The following is a 25,849-nucleotide window of genomic DNA, read 5'->3' on the forward strand; positions in this document are numbered from 1 at the left end:
GTCCCTGCATTTTCTATTATTTCTGTGTCCGCAAATAGTTCTCAGTTGTGTGCCCCCCCCCCCCCCCCCTGCATTACAATATATGTAATACTTACTTTGCCTTTTCTGGGATTATGCACATTCTTGGAAAGCCATCTCTTTCATTTAATAAAACATATTGGCATGCAATAGGATGATGCCATATAGTGAATACACACACACACACCCATTCTAAGTGGTTCGTGGTGTAGCTTTAAAACGTGTTCATAAAGAAATCCAACAGTTGGTTTTGGGAAGAGCAAAGTACATGTACCTCTCGTAAGGCTTAGGGAGAGGGCAAAGGGGATCATGAATATAAAAAAAAAAAACCCATCAGGAATGAGGAAGAGATATAACCACAGTTACAAACAGAATATGATGTACAGTCAAATAGTAATTAATTTTAGAATCTTAATTAAACAGGTGGTTTGTGACAAAAACATGAATTATGATTTATAAAGTCCATAGTGGTGGTGGGATATAGGTTTTCCAAAATTTTAATATTTGCTTGAAATCTTAAATTGTGGTATTAACTCATTTAATTCTTATAATCTATGAGGTAAGTGCTATAAAATATCCCTGTTTACTGAGCACAGAGAGATTAAGTGATTTGCCCAAGACCACACAGTATGAAGCTAAAACTCAAAACCTAGCCAGGTCTCAGAGCCCACACTTTTATACACCACACTTAGCTTTGATGACATTAAAGAGAGTAAAGCATTTGGATACCTCGGCACTGTAAATATCATTAGTAATTGCATTGCCCACTGTGGAGCCTTAGGTTCAGTAGTCTTTCAGACAAATAAGACCTAATCAGGTTACACTTGGCGCCATATCGACATAGAAGGATATTAGAGAGGAAACAGCATGCCCGCAGAGCAATGTCAGGCATTGCTCTTCCATGGGAATACTTGTAGTAGACCATGGGCTAGTTTTTGGTCTGTGAGTGACAGCTCAGGTATGAGAGAATGAGACTCACATAGGTGGGTGCAGAGCTACTCTGGTGTATTCGTTTCCTGTGGCTGCTGTAACAGATTAGCACAAACTGGAGTGGTTGAAAACACAGAAATTTATTCTGCCTCAGTTTTGGAGGCCAGAAGCCTGAAATCAAGGGTTTGGCAGGGTTATGTTCCTGGAGGCTCTAGTGGATAATCAGTTCCTTGCCTCTTTCCACCTTTTCTGGTGGCTGGTCTTAACATCACTGTCTCCTTTGTGTGTCTGAAAACTCCTGCCTCTCTCATTAAAGGGTACATGTGATTGTATTTAGGGCCCACCCAAATGCAGGGCAATAGTCTCCTTTCAAGATCCTTAACTTACATTATTTGCCATATAAGGTAATATTTAATCTTTTGCCATAATATATATATAAGGACATGTTTTTTCCAGCCTGCCATACCTGATTTAGAAGCACTCCCCTCCCCGCCCACCTCCAAATAGAAACCAATATCTTTTATAGCAGTTTTGTGGGCATACTTTTCATGTGGTCTCTAGGGACATGCTCAGTTAAAAGAGTTACTATTCTGAGGGAATACCAAAGCTATAGCATTCTACCAGATATTTATAGTTCATTTGCAGTTCTCTTACTCTAGATTTATTTCACTAATCAGGGATCATTTTTTTTACTGATTATTGTTGCCAGTAATTCAGTTGACCTACTACCTTTATCAGGTTATAGAAGTAAAGGAACCTGAAGTTAGATTTGTCGGAAGAGGAGAAAGGGTTTTTGTTTACCCTTTACTCATAGTAACACATTACTTAAAATACACCATAAATGATTGCTATAAATTGTGTCATAATCTTTCATGATATATTGATAAAGGTTGAACATCACCAGTCCAAAAATCCAAAATCGGAAATGCTTCTGGTTCGCAAGCCTTTTGAGTAAGGAATTCTCAACCTGTACTGTTTTAGGCCTTGGGAGTAGCAGTGAGTTGAGGATACACTGACCTTTTTTTTTTTTTTAAGTGAGGGTGTAGCATTGTAAAATTTATGTTTGAGGTATTGTAGATACTGAAAAACTATACGCTTGAATGGTAGAGAGGAGATGTTTTTAATGGATTGAAGAAACAAATGGTAGCACTTTTGGTTTGGGGCAATTGGGTGAGCATGAGAGAAGTAACAGGAGGAGAGCACTACCAGTTATTCCAAATGTTAACGCTTCATTATTGAGTATCAAAAAATTACATTCATTAATATCACTACCAGTCTCATCAGAAAACTTTTTACATTTTGGGAAGTTGTGAAGGCACAGTAGTGGTGGATATAAGTTTTCCAATCTGATTTTTCCTTGAAATCTCAGATTTGATCATTGGCATCAAATACTCGTTAGTTGCTTTTCTTATATGTCAGGCTCATTCATTTTTGAGAAGATGTCTTCTAAATACCGAAGTCTGAGTGAACATAGTCTGTCAGTCATTCTTTCGAATAAAAATGGTGTTCCATGAAAAAAGAGGCTAGTTCTGTTTATAACTTAATCACACAACATACTTTCCCTCAATACAGTGAAGCCATTGTACTTCATCATGGAGCAGAAATGCTTTAAGTGAAGTTCTTGTTTTGTCACATGGATTATTAAAACAATGTGTATTCAAGGGTTGACACTTAATAAAATGATTTTTTACTGCTTCATCAAGGATATTCTTTAATGAAATGTATTTTCTAAAAAACTGTTAGTGCTTGGTGGTGAAAAGTATGGTTACTATAGGGTTCAGTTTGGTGCCCCTGCCTTGATTCCTGCTAAGGTGCCAGCACTTTTGCTCACCATTGCTTTAGCATCATCAGTATAAATGTCAACACAGTTAAAAGGAGAAATAATATCTTAGTATTATAATGCAAATAATATTGGTTTGACAGAGCTCCTGTAAGGGTTTTTGGAGACCCCCAGTTATCTGTGAACCACACTTTGAGCTGCCTTAGGAATTACAGCACATATTATTGACTTATCAATATCTGATTGCTACTTCTTCCCTTTTCTTGGGCAATGCAAGATTTTTGGTTTGATCATGGTTGTATATATGAATTCTGTACATGTTTTGAACACAAAGTGTTACCTTTAAAGTTGTCACCCACATACAGTGTTTAACCACGTTTAACACTTTCTTTGATTGTCATTCCTTCCTGCATCTCTGACTTTCCTTTTGAGATCATTTTCTTTTCTGCACATGTGTCTGCTGTATTCATGTGTCTGAAAATATCTTTATCTCAACATCTCGCCTTCATGAGGTATATGGTGAGGTTCTTTTTTTTTTTCTTTTCACATATGGACTTCCAGTTGTTTCACCATCATTCATTGAAAAACTATACTTTTTTCTATTGAAATTGTCTTTGTACCTTGTCAAAAACCAGTTGATTATACTATTCCTGAAGGTCAGGTTTTGGGTTCTCTACCTGCTGTTGTCCTTTCACCAATACCATGCTGTCTTGATTATTGTAGCTTACCATATTGTCTTAAAATTGGATAACATGAATCCTCTGACTTTGTTTTGGCTTTTCTAATTCCTTTGCTTTTCCATATAAATTTTAGAATTAGCTTATTGATATATACAAAAAAGCTTCCTGAGATTTTGATTGGGATTGCCTTGTCTGTATATTAAATTAGGAAGAACTGACAATAACGAGTTTTCCATTTGTGAACATTGTATATCTCTCTGTTTATTTAGACATTCTTTGGTTTCTTTCATCAGTGTTTTATTATTTTCCACACACAGATACTGCACATATTTTGTTAGATTTATACCTAAGTGCTTCTTTCTTTTTGTGGGGTGGGGTGCCATTGTAAATTTTTTTTTTTTAATTTCAAATTCAACTTGTTCATTGCTAGGATATAGGAATACAATTGACTTTCGTATATTCATCTTGAATATTGTACTTATCAGTTCTAGTAACTTCTTTAGTTTTAACTTTTAACTTATCACAGACTACCTTCAGATAATACTATATCATGCATAATATGGAACTGACAATAGCTTACTTCCATTTTTCTCATCTTGGCCTTCTGTATTGTTGTCATACATTTTACTTCTATATATGTTATAAACCACACAAAACGTTGTTACTATTTTTTACTTTTGGCAGTATCTTTTTAAAAAATAAACTTTGTTGAGGCATAATTTACATATCTTTAATTTCACTCATTTTAAGTATTTGGTAAGTTTAGGCAAATGTATACAGTATGTGATCTCTAGAGACTGGCTTCATTCACTCAGCATAATACCTTTGAGATTCATTCCTTTTTATTGCTAAATAGTCTTCCATTGTATAGATATACCACAGTTTGCTTATCCATTTACTCATTGAAGGCTATTTGGATTATTTCTAGTTTTACTGATTATTAATAAAGCTGCTATAAACATTCATGTACAGGTTTTAGTATGAGCATAAGTTTTCATATCTCTAGGGTAAATACTTAGGAGTGGGATTGCTGGGTCATGTGGTAAATGTATGTTTAACTTTAACTTTGTACCTAACTGCCAACCTGTGCTCCAGAGTGACTGTTCCATTTTGCATTCTCACCAGCAATGTATGAGAGTTCTGGTTGTTTAGCATCCTCCTTAACACTAGGTATTGTCACTTTTTGAACATTTTTAGCCATTCAAGTACGTATGTAGTAGTATCTCACTGTGATTTTGATTTCTGTAACTTTCTAATAGATCTTAAAATTAGGACATGTAAGTCCTCTAACTTTATTCTCCATTTTCAAAAGTGTTTTGGTTATTCTAGTTCCTTTGCCTTTGTGTATAAATTTTACAGTCATCTATATCTGTAAAAACATCTGCTGGGATTTTGATTGGAATTTCATTAAATCTGTAGATCAGTTTGGGGAGAGTTCTCATCTTAACATGACTGAGTCTTCCAATTCATGAATATGGTATCTCTCTGAACTTATTTAGGTATTTGAATTTTTTCACCAATGTTTTAGTTTTTCCAGCGTATATGGATTCTGCTGCACATATTTTGTTAGAATTATACCTATATATTTTATATTTTGGTCCTCTTGTGAGTGGTATTTTTAAAATTTTGTTTCTAATTCACTGTCAGTATATAGAAATACCATTTATTTTTGTATGTTGACTTTCTGTCATATGACCTTGCTAAACTCAATAGGTTTTTTGGGGTAGATTTCTTGGGTCAGTTGTGTTTTAAGGGGACCTTAAAAATTAAGAAAAATGTCTTTTTTAATTACCCATATAGGTACCGTTTCTGGTGCTCTTCATTTTGTTGTAAGGATTAAGATTTCCATTTGGTATAATTTTCCTTTGTCTTAGAATTTCTTTTAACATTTCTTAGACCGTAGGTCTGCTGGTGATGACTTCTTTCAGCTTTTTTATATCTGAACAAGTGTACCTTCATCTTCATTTTTGAGAGATATTTTTGCTGGATATTAGAACTGTAGGTTGGCAGTTTGTCCCCTCATTTAGTAACTATGAAAATGTTTGTTCCACTTTATTTCCATATATGTGCTGCAGCCTGAAAAGTCTCTGTAGGCAGTAAGCTTAGGTAATTTTAGAGCTCACTTCCTTTGTTTTCCCTTTCTCAAGGATTGCTGTCATGGCATTTCTCTGATATCCAACATCTGAAAACCTTTGTTTTACACATTTCTCTGGTTACTTAGTTGTTTTACTCAGGAGTAAATTTGATCTCTTTTACTGCTTGCGTCTTGGCCAGAAGCAGAAGTCCAATCACTTAAGAATTTTAAATCTCAAAATTCCTTGGAAGATTGAAATGTCAAGAACATCACTTCAGTAGTTCCAATGTATGTCTTACGTGGAGAAGCTAGATTTAAAGTTTCTTCTGAGACTAGTGGGTTAGTATTTATTTCACTGATTTAAAATAAAAATTTGAATATGAACCTAGAGATTCAAACTAAATCGAAATAGTATTTTGGATGATCAATTTTCTTTGTGGGCTTTTCTTTTTTGGGGGGGTGGCCGGCCAGTATGGGGATCCAAACCCTTGACCTTGGTGTTACAACACTGCACTTTGACTGAGCTAACTAGCCAGCCCAATTTTCATATTTTATATGAAAATATTTGAGTATTTAATGTTACAGATTAGAAGTGAGTATTTAGTTGTTAAGGCAGTTTTCTTTTAAATTCGTATTTTTGGTAAAATAATGATTTTAGGATTGCTTTTTCAGGTGAGTTTTTAAAAATTAGTGGAGCAGATTGTTAATGGAGCTACTAATAATGGGGAGGTAATTGAATTTGTGTTAACACTTCTCACTGTGTAACAGAGATGAAAAAGATTATTCAAAGCGTTTGAATGCAATGAGAAGCCCGAAGGGACTGCACATCAGCAACTCCTCTGTTAGAAGGAGAAAACTGGGTACAGCCTGAATTCAAAGTTAACTTCTGTTTTTTATTGATTCAAAGTTAAGTTCTGTTTTTTACTGTAAAGACAAGGAAGTTTCACAGGAAAAATTACTTGATTCAGTCATTTCAAAAGGACACAAAGACACGGGCAAGTTGACAGAAGTTATCTGTGGCTAAGTATAGCTTAAACAATGGAAACTAGTAACATCATTTAAATTAACAAGGTGACATTCCAAAGTACAATTTGTGAAAAGCTAAATTGATCAGACTGCAATCATTATCTAACGAAAAATATAACCTCTCTCCAAATGATTTAAGCAAAAGTTACAGTTTATGATAATTGTCTCTAAAGATTCTACCAACAAACAGCTTGCCCTTAGCAAGCATTTTTTCACATTTTTCTCTACAGCAGTTCTTTCAACATCTTTTAACAACAATTAGTATGTTAAATAATCAAGTTCATAATCCCATCCCTTAACAGTGATTAGAATTGATTAGATGGGTTTTTGCTACACTATCTGTGGGCTATCTGTGGACTTTTGTCCCCTGGCCTGGAAGACTTTTGTGTCATGCATGCAATTACCTAAAAACCCTATCTAAAAATCAACTGAGAATCAACATATACTTGATTAGAATTGATTAGATAGGCTTTTGCCTCTGGCTGTGGACTTTTGTCCCCTGGCCAGAGACCTTTGTCTCTTGCATGAATTACCTAAAAACCCTATCTAAAAATCAAATGAGAAACAAGATTTCTAACCCTCTACAAATTTGCTCTGTACATTATTACTTTTACCCCTTTACTTCCTAAATTAAAACCTTTCTAGTAACATTGGGAAAGTTCATAGTTGTGATGGATTGGAGCAGGGCTGTCATCTAGTGGTTTAAGTAGACATGGGCCCTGGGGAAGTATCTGGGGGGTGAGTAATGCAACTATTTGTTCCTTGATCTTTATTAATCAGCAAAGAATTTGATTATTTTGTTTTATTGCTCATTCTTGCTGTTTGTAGATCACAGTGGCAGATCAAATGTTCCTCATTAGTATTTTTTTTTTCCTGATTCCTAGCAGTTCTGTATGAATGCTTTGTTATTATATGTGTTGAAAGTATATTTTCCCAGTTTGTTACTTGCCTTTATACTTTATTTTTGATAAACAGAAGTTCTGGTCATTGATGTAGTTGAATTAGCCTTTTTTTTTTGTCTTTTTTTTTTTTTTTTTAAGAAATTCTACCTATCCTTATGTCAGAGACATTTTCCTTTGTTTTCTTCTTAAAGGTTTATATGGTTTTGTCTTTCACATTTAGGTCTTTAATCCACCTGGAGTAGGTTTTTGTATATGTAGGTATAGGAGTCCAACTTCTTTTTCTATTTTTTCCCTCAACTTAGAAATATCTTATTGGCTCACCACCATTTTTTGGTTAGGTTATTGTTTGTGCATTTTGTTATAAGTTTCTATACGTACAAGTTCTGTTTCTGAGTTCTTTACCACATTGCTGAATGTTTGTAGTCATGTACCACCTCTTTATTTCTTTATATTTATTGTGATTTATGATATCTGGTACAGTGACAACTTTCTTTTGGTTATATTTGTGTAGTATTTTTCTGTCTTTTTTCTTTAAATCTATCTATATTATGTTTTAGCTGTGTCTAATAAATTGCACAAATCTGGATTTAGTAAAATATGTTAACAATCTTTTTTTCTTACCTGGCATATTTATTCCATTTACATTTGTTGTAATTAAAATATTCCATTAAATAAAAAATATTTATTTTAATATACCCACATATTGATCAACTTCTTAGTTCTGTCCTTTTTCTTTTGCAGGTATAAGTGAGTTTTTGAATATGAAGAGTTTATTTCTTTAGAACTGTAGGATTTCTTTTAGGCCAGGAATGTGGTAGGAGTGCATTTGATATTGGCCTATACTTTGAATTGTTATTAGTTGAGGACCATGTATAATTAAATTCTTGTCTGAAGTTTATGTATCTACCCAGGTCGAGTGGATTCAGGCTTATGGTTGTAAATACTTGGGAGGTTCTTTTCCACTTACTTCCGTCATGGAATTGGACGTTTTCCTTGCCATTCCTTGCTTTAAAATAAAAAATTGTTTTATTATTATATTTTAGCTTACATTTAGATTGAAGGTGTTAGCCCACTGAAGTCTCAGTGTTATGGGGAGAGTGTCTTATTTGACTCCTCTTCTTGGGTGTGGTCCCCAGGCTTTGTCTTTTGTCCCTTGAATAAGGCCTTAAACTCAACACTCAGGTTCACACAGGCTTTCAAATATCCGCAATACAAAAAGCTTTGGTATTCTCTCTGCCTCTGCCTCTTTGCGTTCTGCCTTCTCTACTCCCATTTTTCATAACTTCCTTGCTAGGGTAAGTTCTCATTAAGAACTTTGTATTGTTCCCCCGTCCCCCACACCCCACCCCTTTGTTTTATCTGACATTTTTAGTTTTCAGCAGGAATGGTTGTCCAAGTTGCCTGAAGAGGAAGTCCTTCCGAACCCCTTTCATGTTATGGCATACATGGAAAATTGACAGTTTGTACTAGTTACTGGGAGAAACTCTTGAGGGCTCTTAAGATTGGTGATGGCACATATAAAAGGGCTCTGTCTGAGAGGCTTTGGCTGCCTTGACACCCTGGCTGTTTTATGGGTGGTAGTCCCAGAGGTTAAGGCTATTTCTGTCTTAGCATTCCTGTTACCCATTTTTAGTGCCTTTGTTGGAAAGCTTTGGTTGTAGAATATAAATCTCAGGAACAGAGCCGTGTATGTGTGTGTGTGTGTGTAAGGTTAAATTTTTTTTAGTTCACGAGAGAAGGGGGAAATTACAGATCCTGATTCATGCTGGGCTAGTGCAAAGTTACACAAGGAAGAAAAATGCAATTAGGTCCTTGTTTTACAATAGAAGAAAACATTGGTGAATGTTTAATCAGTTCAGGGGCTGTTTTAGTCCATTTTGTGTTGCTATAACAAATACCTGAGACTGGGTAACTTACAAAGAACAGAGATTTATTTGGCTTAGGATTCTGGGACAGCCGCATCTGGCACAGGCCTCAGGCTGCTTCTACTCATGGTGGAAAGTGGCAGGCAGCCGGCAGGTACAAGCAGATCACATGGCAAGAGGAAGAGAGAGAGAGAGAGAGAGAGAGAGGGAGAGAGAGGAGAGAGAGAGGAGGTGCCAGGGCCTTTTAAACAGCCAGCTCTCTTGCGAATAGAGAACTCACTTATTAATCCTCCCACCTAGGGAGAGAATTAATCCATTCGTGAGGGCTCTGCCCCCATGACTCTTATCAGTTGCTAACACTGCCACATTCAGGATCAAATTTCCACATGAGTTTTGGTGGGGACAACACATCCAAACTCTATCAGGGGCTGAAGATTTTCTAATTCTGAATCTAATGTATTTACTATAAAGGAAATGGTGGTTGGTTTTGAGAAAATAGGGGAACCTTTTACATCAGAAACTCTGTAAAGAATTTGTAGGTAAATGCAAACTAGGAAAAGATATTCTGTAACAACATTATATATAAAAACCTTAATATATAAGTAACACCTGACAGGTCATTTAGGAAAAGAATTATTTATACTCCAACAGAGAACTGTGCAGTCTATGATCAGGTTGATAATTCATGAAAGAAGTAGTAAACTTAGCTATTAAATATTTGGAAGGGGCTGGCTGGTTAGCTCAGCTGGTTAGAGCACGGTGTTGATAACACCAAGGTCAAGGGTTTGGATCCCCTTTCCAGCCAGCCACCAAAAAAAAAAAAATTTGGAAGAAAGTAATCAAAGAACTGAAAATGAGCACTACTGGTGTAAGGTTATATTGGTACAGCTTTGCTGGTGGGTTTATTAAAAGCTTAAATTGTGCTTTTCATTTGACTGTGAGGAACTTATCCTAAAAAAATATAAATTTGCCAAATTATGTTCATAGGGAAATAATAATAGTAAAAAGTTGGTTAACTACTAGCTACTCTTCAGTAAAAACAAGTTATGGTTTAACTGTTCAGTAAAATGCTATGCAGATGTTAATTTTGAGATAGATCTATATGTCCTGACATCGTAAGCAGTTAATATATTGAATGAAGGAGATAGTTTATAAAATTGGATATAAAGATTTGTACTATTTGTTTACATGCATAGAGAAAAGTCTGAAAGGGTATATTTAGGTTGACTAAAAAGTTTTTTTTTCTTTTTGAAAGCACTTTGGAGATGGGCTTTTACGATGTTGGAGTTTCTCTAGTTTTATGGTTTTTCACTTATTTAATAAATCTGAGTGCCTACTACATATTAGAAATTGTAGAATTCAAAGCAGATTATTTTTTAGTGGAGTTCATGCTCATAAATGCCATCTCTTCTACCCCTTCACACAATCTGAAGTGCTTGCTCCTTCCTTTTTCTGTGTATTTATTCAGAAATGTGTATAAGGCAAAGGAATGCATTCTTTGCTCTTAAAGATATTAGTTTGAACTACATACTTGTCCAGGGCACAGCAAGCATAGTAGATATAGTCTTTTACTTTCATGAAGATATGGTCTACATAATTTTGCTGCAGAGAGGCTTTCTTTGTACTTGTATAATTTTGGAACTCTGGATTAAATGTGTATGGCTGAAATGACAGGGAGAGTGATTGCTGTAAGATTGTCTCAGTCTCCCTCTGGGTAAACAGTAGACCCTGTGTAGTAGCAAGCAAATGAGGTTTAAAAAAAAATGGGTATAATGCCTTACTGCTTCATATGGGAAATCATAGGATTACTCTGGGCTTTATTCACAGAAGCCACAGGACTGAAATTCTATTTCATACTCTATCTCCAAATTTTAAATATATATTTTAAAGGTTATTCAAGGCTTAATTTACATGCTTAATTTGAATAAGGAGACTTTATAAATAATGTACAACGTACTTGAATGTATTCCATCCTCACAATGTTACATTTAGAATGCTACAGAAAAAAAATTATTTGGAAAATAACTTGGTTTTTATGTCAAAATAGTTTTTAAAAATTTATTGTTGGCTCTGTGTGTGTGTGTGTGTGTGTGTGTGTGTGTGTGTGTGTGTGTGAGAGAGAGAGAGAGAGAGAGAGAGAGAGAGAGTGTTCATTTGGCTGCATACATCTACAGTAAAAGTTTTGGAGTTAGTAGTAAACTAGCAACTTGGTGACAGTTGAGACAGTATAGCCTAATTTGCTCTGTGTTGTAGCTGTGTTTGGTTTTTCTCTGCCAAAAACACTAAAGGAAAAAAGTCAACACTGGGAGTAAATTAAGGAGATATTAAGAAGATACAAAGTAGTAGGGTAAGCTGTTTAACATTTTCCAGATATACACCACATTTGGCTGCAGTGGTGTATTATTATCATACATACATATATATTAGCGGTAGTGTTTTATTTTTCTGCCACATGTAGCTTTTGAATATGGGAACTTGGCTGGTTTCTGTTGGTTGGTTTATTTTTATTTTGTTTTGGATGCGTGTGTGTGTTTTATTTTCTGTTTTGTTTTTGTAATAATGATGATTGCTTTTTATAATTTATAATAAAGAAGGGTAAGAAAATATGGTAAAGAACTGAGGCTTTACCTCAGTAAAATGGAATGGTGAGAGTGGGGAGTGGAGGCCTTACTATGTGTTGCTTTTCTGCTTGTTGCCTGGTGTGGAGATAAAGTTGGGGAGGGAGCTAATGTGTAGGGAGTGTATGTGGAACAGCTAATTATGGAGGTCCTCTTTCTTGGATATGATGTTAGGTCCCTAGGCGTGACCTGAGCAGAATATCTTACTGCTCAGAGGATCTGGAACTATACTGGTTTTTTAAAATTATGTTTAAAATTTTTATTTTGCTTTTTAATAATTTTTTGTTTTCTGTATTTGGAGTCATACTGTTTGAATCCACTCTCTGCTAGTTAGTTGCTCTGTGATCTTGAGTACAGGATTTACTTTCTTTATTCCTCAGTTTTCCTGTCAGTGAAGTAGGGATAATTACTGTGATCCTATCTCATAGAGTGATTGTGAGGATTAAATGAACACTTGTAAAGTGCTTGGAATAGTGCTTGGTACCTATCCAGAGCTCAAATATTAGCTATCAGCACTTTACTAAGTTGTCTAGTTTGATAGTAGTAGTATAGTTTTCTGAGAATATTTTGCAATAGCAAAGTGTTTTAAATACATTTGATCCTTGAATATCGCAGGGACTTGAGGCGCTGACCCCCACACAGTTGAAAATCCGTATATATGGCAGTCTGCATCCGGAGCCCCATGGGGTGGGGATGGGCTTGGGATTTAAGTAGTATAGTACTTAACTTCTAGTAGCCTATTATTAGGTAGGCTACTTAACTGGTTGGTTAGGTATGTCATGTATTCACGACATATTTAACCAAAACCTTTCAAATATATTTGTTGAGAAAAATCCCCATAGAAGTGGATCCGTGCAGTTCAAACCCATGTTGTTCAAGGGTTTGCTGTAGTTTATTTGAAAAGAATTCTTGAATGATGCTTACTTATATTCATTAGCATTCAGTACATCCCAAGTATGCAAAGTAGTAGGTCTAGCAAGGCTGAGAAATCTAGGATTAAAACTGATGTTTAATTTTTGTTATACTGACTATTGTGGTGCAAAAGATGTATATTAGTTGAAAATGGGAAAGAGAGGGATAGGGTAAAGCAACAGATACATATATATATATAAGTTCCTTTATCTTCTCTAAAATGTTAGGTATGGTGACAGCTGGATTTCTTTTTTCTTCCTTTTACCCTTTTTATATGTGTTAATGATTATTTCATTAGGCTGCATTTTTGTTTTGTTTTGTTTTTTGTTTTTTAATGACGGTGGAGGGTTACACAGTCATTTATCTCTTAAATAAAAAAGTTCTCAGAAATAGTTCCAGGCTGCACTGGAACTCTGCTGTTAGGAGCATGGGCTTCTATTTTTCTTCTCTGCCATTCTCAGCTGTGGCTTCTACCTCATAGTCCATGAGAGTTACTAAAGCCCCTGCCATCTAGGTGATTCCAGCCAGAAGGGAGAGGAGGGGTGGAAGCAGAACCTGTCTTTTTCTTATATCCTGTTGGTCAGAACTTAATCACCAGGCCATACCTACAAGGATGGCTGGGAATTTGTCTTGATTCTGAGTGAACATGTGCCTAATTAAATTTAGGGGTTCTAATAAAGGAGAGGAGAAAGGATATCTGGAGTACCTAGAATCTGAAGCAAGTTACAAAACAGTGTTTATATATGTAAATATTAATAATAAATGGGAAAAATGCGTGTGCTTACATCTGCACAAAATAATCTTGAATATGGTAGAAATTTTGTAATGGTTGTTGCTTCTGGGAAAGGGAACTAGGTGGGTGGGGTCAGGACTGGGAGACTTTTCACTGTATATACCCTTTTGAATTGGCAATATGTAAATTAACTTTTCCAAAATAGTAAATGAAATTAAAGTCTGGAAGTCTGATATATAAGTTCAGGAATAGATATGTCATTAAGAATTGATACTTAAAATGATAAAGTGCAACTCTTCCCTCATTAAAAAAAAAGTGTGGTGTGTGGAAGTTTCAAAAATAGTTTAGATTGAGGTAGTTTCAACCCTTTTAAGTCCGTAAGTGTATTTAAGGTGTTTTAAAAGCAATCAGGCAGTCATGGCTGAGTACCAGGAAAGGAGAAGAATCCTCTCCTGATTTATGAGGCATATTTCTGGGAAGGATATAAACTCTAATGATGGAGACATTTTTAGGTTTTTTTGGGAGCAGGTCAGAGGATAGTTATGTTTATTTAGAAATTTATTCTTGAAATTCAAAATGAATAAACTGTAATCATGGGATTAATCAAGAGAGATGCACTCACGCACACCTGTGTTTGTGTGGGGGTATGTATTATATTACACATTGTATGCTGTATTGCATATAATATTACACATTGTATATTATGTCTCTTAAATGTAATGTAGAAGAATGAAACACTCTAATAACTAAGTGGGTGGTGATGGTGGTAGAGGTGCTATAGAGAAACACCTTTTCCTCATGTCATCTCTAAATTGCTGTAACAAATCCTTTTACTGATCTGTCAAATTTATCCTTTATTGATCTATGTCAGAAGTAGCAGGGGTGATTATGTAGTTTACCACCTCTTTGGGGTGTCTGAATAGCAAGCTGTTAAAAATATTGGAAGTTAGTGGAGTGAGAACGTTTGAAGATATAGGGTTGGAGTAGAGTGGGCTTTGTGTGTGGGAACAGTGAAAGAAAAAGTTTGGATGTGTAGGGTGGGATTGGACCTAAGTACTCACTTTTATAGGAAATAATTGGAGGTTTAAGAGCAGGAAACAGCACTGCTTTTAAAGAGTTGTTTTTGTTTGTTTAGGGTGGTAGCTGGGCTGTAGGAGCAGCAGCAAAGAAGCAACAAGTGGCAGTAATGCTCTAATATTCATTGCTGTAATGTTCCATTGGAATTGGGGAAATGATAGCTAAAAAGAAAAAGAGGGGATGGTTATGAGAGAAATGTTAGGGAAGACTTAGCAGGAATCAATTAGATGTATAGGGATGAAGAAATTACTTGAATTGGTGCTATTAATGAAAAGGGAACTTGAGAGGAGGAAATTTTTGAACAGGTCAAAAAAACTTAATTTTTAACCTTTAGAATTTAGGATGATGCTGGGATGTCCAAATGGAAAAAGTTTGGTATGCTATTCAGAGTTAAAAGATTTTGGAGTCCTCAGCATGGAGGCTTAATGGAGACCTAAGTAGTTTCTCTTTTTTTCCCCTCCTTTCCTCTCCCCTTCTCTCCTCTTTTTTAAATAAAGCGAGTGTGTCTAAAGAAAAGTTTACAGGGCACAAAAGTGACTCTTGGAAAGCGTCTTTAGTTAAGAGATGAAGATAATTAAGTGGAGTCAAAGAAGAAAGAAGAGTGAAGAAGGCAAGTGGATTAGAAAAGAGAAAGGAGAAAAAAATGTTGTAGAGGAAAAACAAAAATTATTTAAAGTGTAGAGTTCAGTATTGTTAAGTACATTCACGTTATTGTGCAACCAGTTTCCAGAATTCTTTTCATCTTGCAAAACTGAAACTCTATACCCATTAGACAACAACTGCCAGTACTTTACTGCTTTTTGTAAAAATGTTTGCAATATTTATTCCCTTTAAGATAACAAAGGAATTTTCTTTTCCCCTAGGATTAGTAAATATTAAAACTGTTATATTGAGTGTTCTTTTATAAAGTTATGAGCTTCTAAAATCATTCTTATATAATTCTTAAAGATTTCTTATTTTATTATGGGGTTTTTTTGGGGGGGGTTATAACTCTTACAGGGTTATACTTAGAATTATAGAAGCCCAAGGAATCTTTAAAAAAATGCAGCTTAGAATTGTATCCAAAGTAAGAAGTTTCCTTGCTAACTCCTTCTAAAATAGCTTAGTAATTTAAGCTTTAATTTTTTGCATTGGTAGGAGCGGAAGATGGCCCATTTAATTTTTGGCATGTTTAAGTTTTTCTCCTTTCTGATTATAAGTTATACCCATTCACTGGTCTGATGTCTGGAGCTGCCCAAAGTGCAATTAATCTTCCCTAAGTGACAGCTTTTTAAATATTTCAGTAAAGCTACAGCATCCCTGATGATTCTGCTCAGTTAAGCTTAGTTAAAATAATTTTCATGTCATTTTCCATGTCAGTCATCAAACTTATAGCCCTTTATGTGTTAACACCTATTAAAATTGGGTACTCAGAACTGATGATAATGTTAGAGATGGTCAGAATAGACGTTGGTGAGCTGATTATTGCTGTTGATTTGCATAATATACTTTATAAATTTGGGCCATGAGTACTTTTTTTAGTGGCCATATTATGACACATTTAGCCATAGTATGCCTAAATTTTTAAATCTGTTTTAAGTAGTCTGTTGGCTACTAAACCATTTTGTGTGTCTATGGCTGGCTTTTAGAAATTATGGGAAGGACTGCATGTTTGTTTTTATTATATTCAACCTAAAAGTTTTGGTTCATTAAAAACCATGTGGGTATTTAAATCTATATTAATTTTTTCTACCCCTTGTATGTCACACAGCTACTTCAGTTAATCTTTTAAATTGAAAAAAAATTTGTTTAAAAATTGCCTATATTTAACAATTCTAAAAATTAACAAGTGTCATATTTTAGCTAGGCACTGACCAAGTTAGTCGTAAAAGATGAATATTTAACATTTTAAAAAACGAATAGTTGCATGCCTGTGTTCATGAGCTCTAAACTTTACTTATCAAGGTTTAGAAATAGAGGATAACGTAATGTTGCGTCCTGGATAACTGATTTTTTAAATAATAAAAATAAAGCAGATACCAAACACAAATTTATTGAATGTTGTGGAAAATGGCACTATAATGGGAGGCAGACATCCAAGCTTTCTACCTTGCTGGGAAGATCTTAGTTTAATCTCACATGTTTTAGTATTTAATGATTAACTGTTTATTTTCTTTCTCAATTTTCTTTTTAGTAGATTGTAAGAATTATAGATGTGTAAGCCACCAGCTATAAACAATTATAGGATGTAACATTGATTTTTGTGAAGGGCTCTGCTCATCCCTATTGCATGATATTCTGTTATTTTCATAGGCCTTTCATTTATAAACAGAAGAAATTTTGCTTTTGTGTTATTTAGTATATGGTTTTAATATTCATTTGTTTTTAAGCTTTAAACATTATCTAGATACACACTGTTCAGTATGGTAGCCATTAGCCACATGTTTATTTAAATTTAAATAAGTATTAAAATGAAACAATTTAAAAATTCAGTTGTTTGCTTGAACTAGCCATGCATGTTTCAAGTGCTCAGTAGCCACCCATGTGTAGTGGCTGCCGTATTGGAGAGTGCAGGTTATAGAATATTTTTATCATTGCGGAAAGCGCTCTATTGAATGATGCTGATCTAGCTACAAATGATTTACAGTCACATTTCTGACTATCTTTATACTAAATGTGTAGGATGAATCCTAGGGGAAAGCATAATCTTCAGTGATTTTTACAAGAAGAGAAGTGATATAGTTTAATTATGAAAAATCTAGAAAATATAGAGAAGTAAAATGAACAAAATAAAAAGTTTCTATATGGGCCAACTATAGGTTTTCTTTTTAAAACATTTGTCTTATATTCTAGTCCTTTTTCTCTGAAGTTATGTACAAATACACACTACATGGGGACTTAATTTGTGTATATTTAAAATTTTTTTAAAAAGCAAGAATATAAAAGTAACTCTTTGAACTGAAAATATTTTTGCTTTATAGAAGTTTACCTGAACTTTGTTCTAAATCTAAACAACTAATTATATTTCTTCTAAGTTTATCTTCTGCCTTTTGGCTAAAAATATTATTATAAGAATACTGAGCTTCATTCTAGATTACTGTATGTTAGGAGTATTGGAAATTATCCCCAGTTATTTATTTACCTTTAAATGCTCTTTAAAAATTATGTTAGTATTAGGCTGTATCTAATGTAAGAATTACCTCAAATGCTTCAAATAAATTCATGAAGTTTCACTATGAAATGGTAATACAAAGTGCTTGGAAACTTTATTCTGCCTTTTTGCTCATTTTCATCTTGTTTGATATTTGGCTCTGTCAACATCTTTGACCATCACCGTTAGTTTGGTTATATCTTGAATTCTTCACCATGAAAGCATATTTGCTTATAAATTTAATATTAATCAGCCATAAGAAATTGATTCAGAGAGTAGGAAAAGTTTCTAAATATCTTTCTAAGAGGTTATGAAAACAAAGACAATAACTATTTTAATAAGTGCTTTATTTACAGTGCCGTTATTAGCTTTAGAAAGCCATTTTATTTCATGTAAAATTAAGAATTGTCATACTGTAGCCCAATAATTTTATGAATTTTTCTGATATTATCAAGCACTGTAATAAATTGTATTTTTGTACTCCAACCATCTGCCAGATAAGAATTATGTATGTCTTAAATAAAGAGGATCTTGAAATTTTCATGCCTCCAAATTATAGTAATTTCTGAGACTACAGTGTAGCATTCAGACTCTTTTAATTATAGGGAAGCAGAATTATTAGTTTCCAGTGATTGTGATTTGGTACATATGCACATTTAGATAGCTAAGAGTGGAAAAGGAATAGTTTTTTGTTTTTAATAATTCTTAGGCTTTAAGGATAGTAGAATCAGTCCAGAATTCACCTTGTTTAGGATGGGTTCTCCAAACTTGTTGAGTATTTATTTACATATGAGCTTTGGATAGGTAAATTTTAGGGTATATATATATTATATATATATTTTTTAATTTTATTTTGTCGATATAAATCGTGGCTGATTATTTTAGGGTATATATTTTGAAACTGTCTAGCAAAGGGTCTGTATTTCATAGGAGAGGAAAAATGAAGGAATTCTGTGGGTACTGTGTCCCATGTCACATTTCCTTATCCCAACAAAAGCTCTTGAAATGGTGGTGAGAGGATTTTTGACGATTATGGAGCGTTCCTGGGAGTGTACCCAGAGATTTTTGAGAAATTACACACATTTCTTACTTTAATGACTCCAGGACACGTTATAAAGAGCAACATTGTGAAGTATATAATTGTTAGCAGGGAAATTTTGACAAAATTATTGGGAAGCTTGAAAGAGAACTTTGTTCTTATCTAAGAAGGTAGAGAAACAACTATTAAGTACCTCTTGTGTACTAAGCACTGTGATAAATCCTTAGAGAAGTTTTCTAATTTTAATTCTTTTGTCAGCCCTTTGAGTGTTATTAAAAGAGTCAGAGAAGATAAATTCCCCAGGATCTCTTGTAGCAAATGACAATTGGAATTTGTAGTCAGACTCTAGATTTCTGTTCTTTTCATTGTTCATTTTCTTTTGCAGTCTCCTGTATTACAAAAAAATAATTGATATCCTTAAAATGTTGTTATTTTCTTCAGGGAGGGAAATGTGAGAGTAAGTGCATATGCATGTATTGGAGTGGGGGTGAGCTTAGGAATAGAGTTAGAGTTGGTGTGTTTGAAGTATATCATGAGGAGAAGACAATTGAAAAGGCAGCTTATGGTAGTTTAAAGCTGGTAGAGGTTCTGGCAAAAAGTAATTGGTTCAGATAATGGTAGCTCTTCTTATTACTCTAGAGATTCTATGAATTGTCACATAATTCAATAAACTTCTTGCCTGTGGGAAAGATGGATATTATTTGTATTTGAGAGTAACTTTGTTTATATAAACAGGTACTACAGTAATAATTTAGATTTGAACCTTATGGATAAAGTTATCAAAGTGCTCCTACATCATCTTATTTGGCAAGTATTGTTTCTGTTTTATAGATGGGGAAAGTATTTATGTCATAGTCAGTGGCTCTTTTAATAAATAGTTAGGGAATCTATTCCTTCTAAAGAATGCTGCATTGAATATATGTGAGATAGAAGTGAAATATGTTGATTCCTTGGGTGATTGAATGGAGGATATATGCATTATCTCAGGGAGGAAATGCATTTTAGGGTTTTATCTTTTTCTTAAATATTTGTATTTTTTTATTTCTAGGCTGTTCGCTGCTACGAATCTCTAATCTTAAAAGCTGAAGGAAAAGTGGAGTCTGATTTCTTTTGTCAATTAGGTCACTTCAACCTCTTATTGGAAGATTATCCAAAAGGTAATTTGTTTCCCTTGTTAATTATTGATTGATTTATATATGTGTTTAAAGTAATTGTAGTTATTTGTACTCTTCAAGGGTACTGCCATTTTTACTTCTAAGAAATTATAAGTTCATGAACATAGTAAGCAATGAGAAGGAAAAGTGGAGTAGATGGAAATGGAAAAATGTCATGTAACCCCAGGTGATATGTATTATTAATCAGATTATTGAAAATATACCTTCCAACTTTGTTGGAATTCTGTAACACAATTAAAAGGGCAATCTCCAGGTTTGGTATGGTGACTGCACAAAATTGTCAGAATCGTCAGGGACCTAGGCTTCTATTGATTAGGATGTTTTTAGGCACAAATATCAAAGACTTGATTCTAGTTTAAACAATAAGGAGATTTATTACCTCACATAATTGGAAGTTCATAGGTGGGTTGTGCTCTAGGCATAGTTTGAAGTCCAGAAGGATCTGTTTTCTCTGTTGTCTTCTGCGGGCTTCGTCTTAAGATAGTTCTCATTGTGGTGGCAGTTGGTGATATATGTTCCCATCCAGCAGTAGAGAGAACCTTTCCCATGACTGTCATCTATAAATCAGTGGTGATCAGGCCACTTGAGCTCATGTGTCCATTTTTGGACTAAAACAATCGCTGGGATTGCCAGGAACTGATACCCTTTTAAATCAATGATGGAGTTTGAGAGTGGGGTTGGAAATGGATGTTGGATGTCAGTCATGCATTCATTACACAAACTCTTGTTTGACTATTCTGTTACAGCTAGTTTGATAATTTCTTTTCAGAAGACTATTAATTAATGACCTTTATGAGCTAGCTGCACTCATGTGTGAAGAACTAAGAAATGGGGGGATGGTTTAAAACCAACTCTGCCACAACTGGAAAAATTGCTGACAGTCTAATGTCCTTCCAATGATAGGTTGGTTGGCATCATGTTTATGCAAAAAAGATGAATATTATTATTCAAATGTAAAAGTTACTTTTTTAGATATGTGATGATGTTTTTAGGTAATGCTTCTCTAATTTGAACATGTTTAGAAAGTTCTCTATGGTATTCATATATGTTTTGGCTATTTAATACGAAAATAGTGTATATGGAGTTTCAGGAAATGTTAATTTCTGTTTTTGGTTAATGTTCTTTTATTCAGGAGGTGATGTTTTATTTACTGTTTTGTTGAAGAAGCAACTTAAGTCACTAGTGAATTTTAACATGCAGCATATTGCAAATTTTTTTTGTTGGTTTCCAATCCTTAATACTTTTTTCCCATTAAATTGAACAATGTATTATACATAAGGAGAGTGTCTGAAAATATATGTATGGTTTAAAGACTACTGAAGTCAACACCCATGCATCTACTATACAGGTTAAGAGACAGAATGGTACTGGTACCCCTAGCTTGTGTTCTCTCCAATTGCATCCTCCTCCCTTCCTCTGTAGGTGTACCATGGCTGATTGTGATGGTCAGTGTTCTCTTGCTTTTCTTCACCGCCCCCCCCCCCCCGCCCCCCTGCAAGCCACTGGTAAAAGTATTTTTCAACCAAGATACTGTTTAGTTTTGAAAAACTTAGCAAGCACAAATGTAGCTGTGTAAGGAAAGGGCCATCTTGTCACTATTAGAGGAGGCTCTCAGGAGAAGTAAAACTAGAGACTTGGGGTCATAGTCTGGCTTCTGGTTCTGTAATAGTTTACAAGAGCCCCTTTAGGGGAGGGCAGTAGGCTAGGGCATGTGTGAATCCTGGCAAGCATAAATGCTTACCCATAGTTAGGACATCTGATGAGAATAATATGAACCAGGTACTAGAAAATCTGTCAAGAATGTGATCAGAGAGAGTGTTCAGAAAGAGGGGAGAATAGAAAATTCATCAGAATATGCTTTAGAAAAAGCCAAGCTCAGGTAAGAATCTGGGCCAAGCTTATCTGGATATTTGGTTCTCAGATTGAGAAGAGGTTATAGGGGCAGCAGAATTTTAATCATAGGCCTCAGCAGATCTGGGTCTGGGACATAGCTGTCACCCTGGATCTCCCTTTTTCTTCATCTTAGGTATTCCCATGACCTCTCTTCTCTGTTGTATCTCCTGCTTTCAGTAAACCGTATCTTCTTCTTTTTTGGTATATACTCTCCTTTTAGGGGAACATGTTTGTCATTATCTTCTTCAGGAAAGGTGCCTGGGAGATAATTTCTTTTGACTTTGCCTATCTTAAAATACATTTATTCTGACCTCCTAAATGAATTAACTGGATATATAATTCTAAATTGGAAATAATATTCCTTCAGAATTTTGAAAGCATTGTTCCATAGCCTTATTCCTAGAATTGCTCAACTGTTGTAGGTCCTTTCAAACTAACAACTCATAACCTTCTCTTCTGGGAATTTTTCTGGAATTATTTCTTGAATTTTATCCTTTTGTTCTTTCTTTTGGGGGTTTATTATTGATATGTTAGACTTCTAGGATGCAGTTTCTCTAATATTCTGTTTCTGTCTTTTATTTAATTTCTGGGAGATTTCTTCAACTTTATATTCTAACCCTTCTATTGAATTATTCATTTCTTCTATCATACTTTGTTCTTTGAATTTTATTTTTTTTTAGAGCATCCTGTTTGTTCTCTTGCCACCCCACCCTCATCCACCACAAAGGCAATATCTTCCCTTATCTAAGACTAAGATTAGTAATAAATTTTTGAAGTATTTTTTTCCCCTGCATTGTATTTTTTTTTTTTTTCTTTCTTTCTGGTTGTTTTTTTCTATTTGTTTTAGTCTCTTTCTTCTTCATTAGAGGCTTTCTTTAGGTGTCTGGTAGTTCTTAGCTGTCCATATTTTTAAGATTGGAAGAACTGAGAACTAGAAGCTCTGAGTATGCGGGTGGGGCCCTTTGACTTTGATCCGAATGGCCTTTTGTTGGAGAATCGGTCTGTATCTTTTTGGTCATACTGCCTAAAAATCATCAAGGATTTAGTGAGGGAATTGAGGAAACTGACTGCTTCTCAAATAGTTTTTACCCTAACCCTCCTTATTTTTATTCTGTGCATCTTAAACCAGAAGTTTAAAAAGTCCTTCTCCAACTGACCATCAGAAAAATTTTATTCCTCCATGTTTTCATCGGTAGTTTTACTGCCTTGTTTTTATATTTAACTCTTTAATTCATTCTTCAAATTGTTTTAGTACATGATGTGAGTTAGAAATTTCACTTTTTTGCTCATATTCTTGTGTAAGTACTTGGGTGCTGGTTACTATATTAATATATTCCCCACTGATTGGAAATGCCACCTATATCCTGTGCTAATTCTTACATACACCAGGGTCTCATTTTAGGCTTTCAGTTTTGTTCTTTTCTATTCCAGTTCATATAACTTTTATGATAATTTCAATATCTGATAGAGCAAGTTTTCTTCATTACTTTGAATTTTTGTCTTAACTGTCTTTGCTTGTTTAATTTTATAAAAGCATTCTAGGTAATGTTGCAGTTCACTTCTATTGTACAGATGTCCGAAGTTCATAAATTGCCTCATCTTTGAAAGTCCCCAGCATATTAGAATGTATCCAAGCTGCTGCCACTTTTTTATACTGCCTCTGTTTCCATTTTATTGCCTTTGTCTTTAGGGTGCTGCTCAGTCCTAGCCGTATTGTAGGATCAATTGGGGATCTTTTAAACATACGAGGGGTCTTCAAAAAGTTCATGGAAAGATTCCTATTATCTTTTAATTCTGTTTTTTAATGAACTTTTTGAAGTACCCTTGCATAAGTGCTTAGTCCCTGTATTAGTCCATTTTTATGTTGCTGTAATGGAATAACTGAGACTGGGTAATTTATAAAGAAAACAGGTTTACTTGGCTTATGATTCTAGGTCAGCTGCATGTGGCACAGGCGTCAGGCTGCTTCCACTCATAGCAGAAAGCATAAGGACAGCTGGTGTGTGCAAGATTACATGGTCAGAGAGGAAGCAAGAGAGGAGGGAGGTGCTAGACTCCTTTCAATAACCAGCTCTGCAGGAACTAATAAAGGGAGAACTCAGTCATTCACCCACCCTCCTCCCACCCCCCCCAAATCTAGTCATGAGGGATCTGCCCCCATGACCCAAACATTTTCCACTAGGTTCCACCTCCCAACACTGCCACATTGGGGATCGAGCTTCAACATGAGTTTTAGAGGGCCAAATAAATCCAGACTATTGCAGCCCTCCACTCTAAGGGATTGTGATATAATTGGTGTGGGATGGGGTTTGCCCATCAGTTTTTAAAAGGGCACTCTCTGCTAATTCTAATGCACATATGTAACTTTCAGTTTACCTTTTCACCCTTACTTCATTGAGTTTTAGGTTGACAGGAACTACTTTTAAGTTTTTCAGAGCTTTTTATGCCTCAAGATGGATTTAGGGGTGTGGGTTGCCCTATTTTGGAATTGAGTTGGGGTAAGTTAATTGTGGGGTGAGTTTTTTGTTGATTTTATGAAACAGGAAGCACCACAAAGTAAATAGTTCCTTTGCTCTTTGAGGTGGTTGAGTTCTTAGTCATTTTTGGAAGTGAGGTCTCTTGTGAAGCAATGATTAATCACATTCTGGAGTAGCCTTGGAAAATCTTAATTCTTTGAGGAAGGTCAGGTTGATCCAAGGGGTTAGTCTAGATTTTGTTCAAGTGCAGGTCTGAGATTTGACTATAGTTTTATGTCCTTGAGCTCCTGATTAGGGAGGCCCCAGATTTTTAACTTGTTTGGTCTTTGAAATATTGCTATATGCTGGGAAGTGGATATAGTGGGAACCTTGTTTCTTAAAACTTGTAATATTGATTTTGAAATGAGACATAATTGTGACTCAATTATTTTTTTCTCTTTCAGCATTATCTGCATACCAGAGGTACTACAGTTTACAGTCTGACTACTGGAAGGTTAGTGCATTTGTTTTTTTGGCAGATTATTGCTGGTTATATTCAAAGTGAATTGAACTCTTAAACATATTATCTCTAGGAGAAAGGGATTGGAAAAGGTAAAATGAATATTTTGTTTGTACTGTCTTGTGTGAACCATCTTGTATTTTATTGAAATATTGGATTCCTCTGATACATTGTATTTGCCAAAGGTGATCCTAAGTGTGATAAGTTGAAATCAAGCAAAACCAACTGATTCCTTGGTTTTCTTGTTTTAAGTTGGTACCTGGGGGTAAAAGAAAGCTGAAGATGGATGTTATCAGGCTGAAATGGGAAAGCGTAATAAGAAAGTTATGGTGAAATCTTTCTTGGTGTAGTCTGTAATTGGAGCTCTGAGGAAAGCTGAACCTAATCATTTTTTAAAAGTCCCACCTAAATGAAAAACTGTGCATAGTGATGAATCATCTACTTTCTTATCTTAGTTTAAGCAATGCATAAAGTTAATCTTTCACAACATGTTTACTTTTAAGTTTATTGAACAGTGAGGTTTCTTTATCTGAACTGCCGTTTCAGATTTTTTGTGGATATTATTTTTCTTTTGCCTAGTTTATCTTTTTGATTTGTAGAAGTTTTAAAAGTAGGTACTTATTCCAGTCTATGCAAACTGGCTTTGATTGGGAAAGCCCTTCAGTAGTCACCCTATCCAGAGATTCTGGGCAGGCTGTGTAGAAGTTTTAGAAGTATATTTTGGTAATTCTTTTTAGTGTATTGAAAATATCTTCTTCAGTCTGTGGCTTACTTTTTTTTTTTTAAGCCTTATTTAAGTATAATTTACATACCATGAAAATCAGTAATTTTTAGTAAATTTTCAGAGTTGCGCAGCCATCATCATAATCTTGTTTTAAAATATGTCCATCTCCCCAGAATGAAACCTTGTGCCCACCCACAGTCCCTGACAACCACTAATCTACTTTCTGTCTCTATTTGTCTTCTCGGGATATTTCATATAAGTGAAACCATACAATATGTGTTTTTTTATGACTGGCTT

At 34.7% G+C, this 25,849-nt stretch overlaps 1 protein-coding gene across 5 annotated transcripts in view; it reads left to right on the forward strand.

The window, feature by feature from the left end:
* The window catches only part of KDM6A (lysine demethylase 6A), a 195,813-nt gene that overhangs the window by 39,374 nt on the left and 130,590 nt on the right, over positions 1–25,849 (forward strand). For all 5 annotated transcript variants that reach the window (XM_063083613.1, XM_063083610.1, XM_063083615.1 and 2 more), the window contains exons 3-4: positions 19,833–19,941; positions 24,773–24,822. In XM_063083613.1, coding sequence (XP_062939683.1) covers positions 19,833–19,941; positions 24,773–24,822 — 159 coding nt within the window. The remainder of the gene's footprint in view (positions 1–19,832; positions 19,942–24,772; positions 24,823–25,849) is intronic.

The sequence above is a fragment of the Cynocephalus volans genome, chromosome X, assembly GCF_027409185.1.
Source record: "Cynocephalus volans isolate mCynVol1 chromosome X, mCynVol1.pri, whole genome shotgun sequence".
NCBI classification, from domain to species: domain Eukaryota; kingdom Metazoa; phylum Chordata; class Mammalia; order Dermoptera; family Cynocephalidae; genus Cynocephalus; species Cynocephalus volans.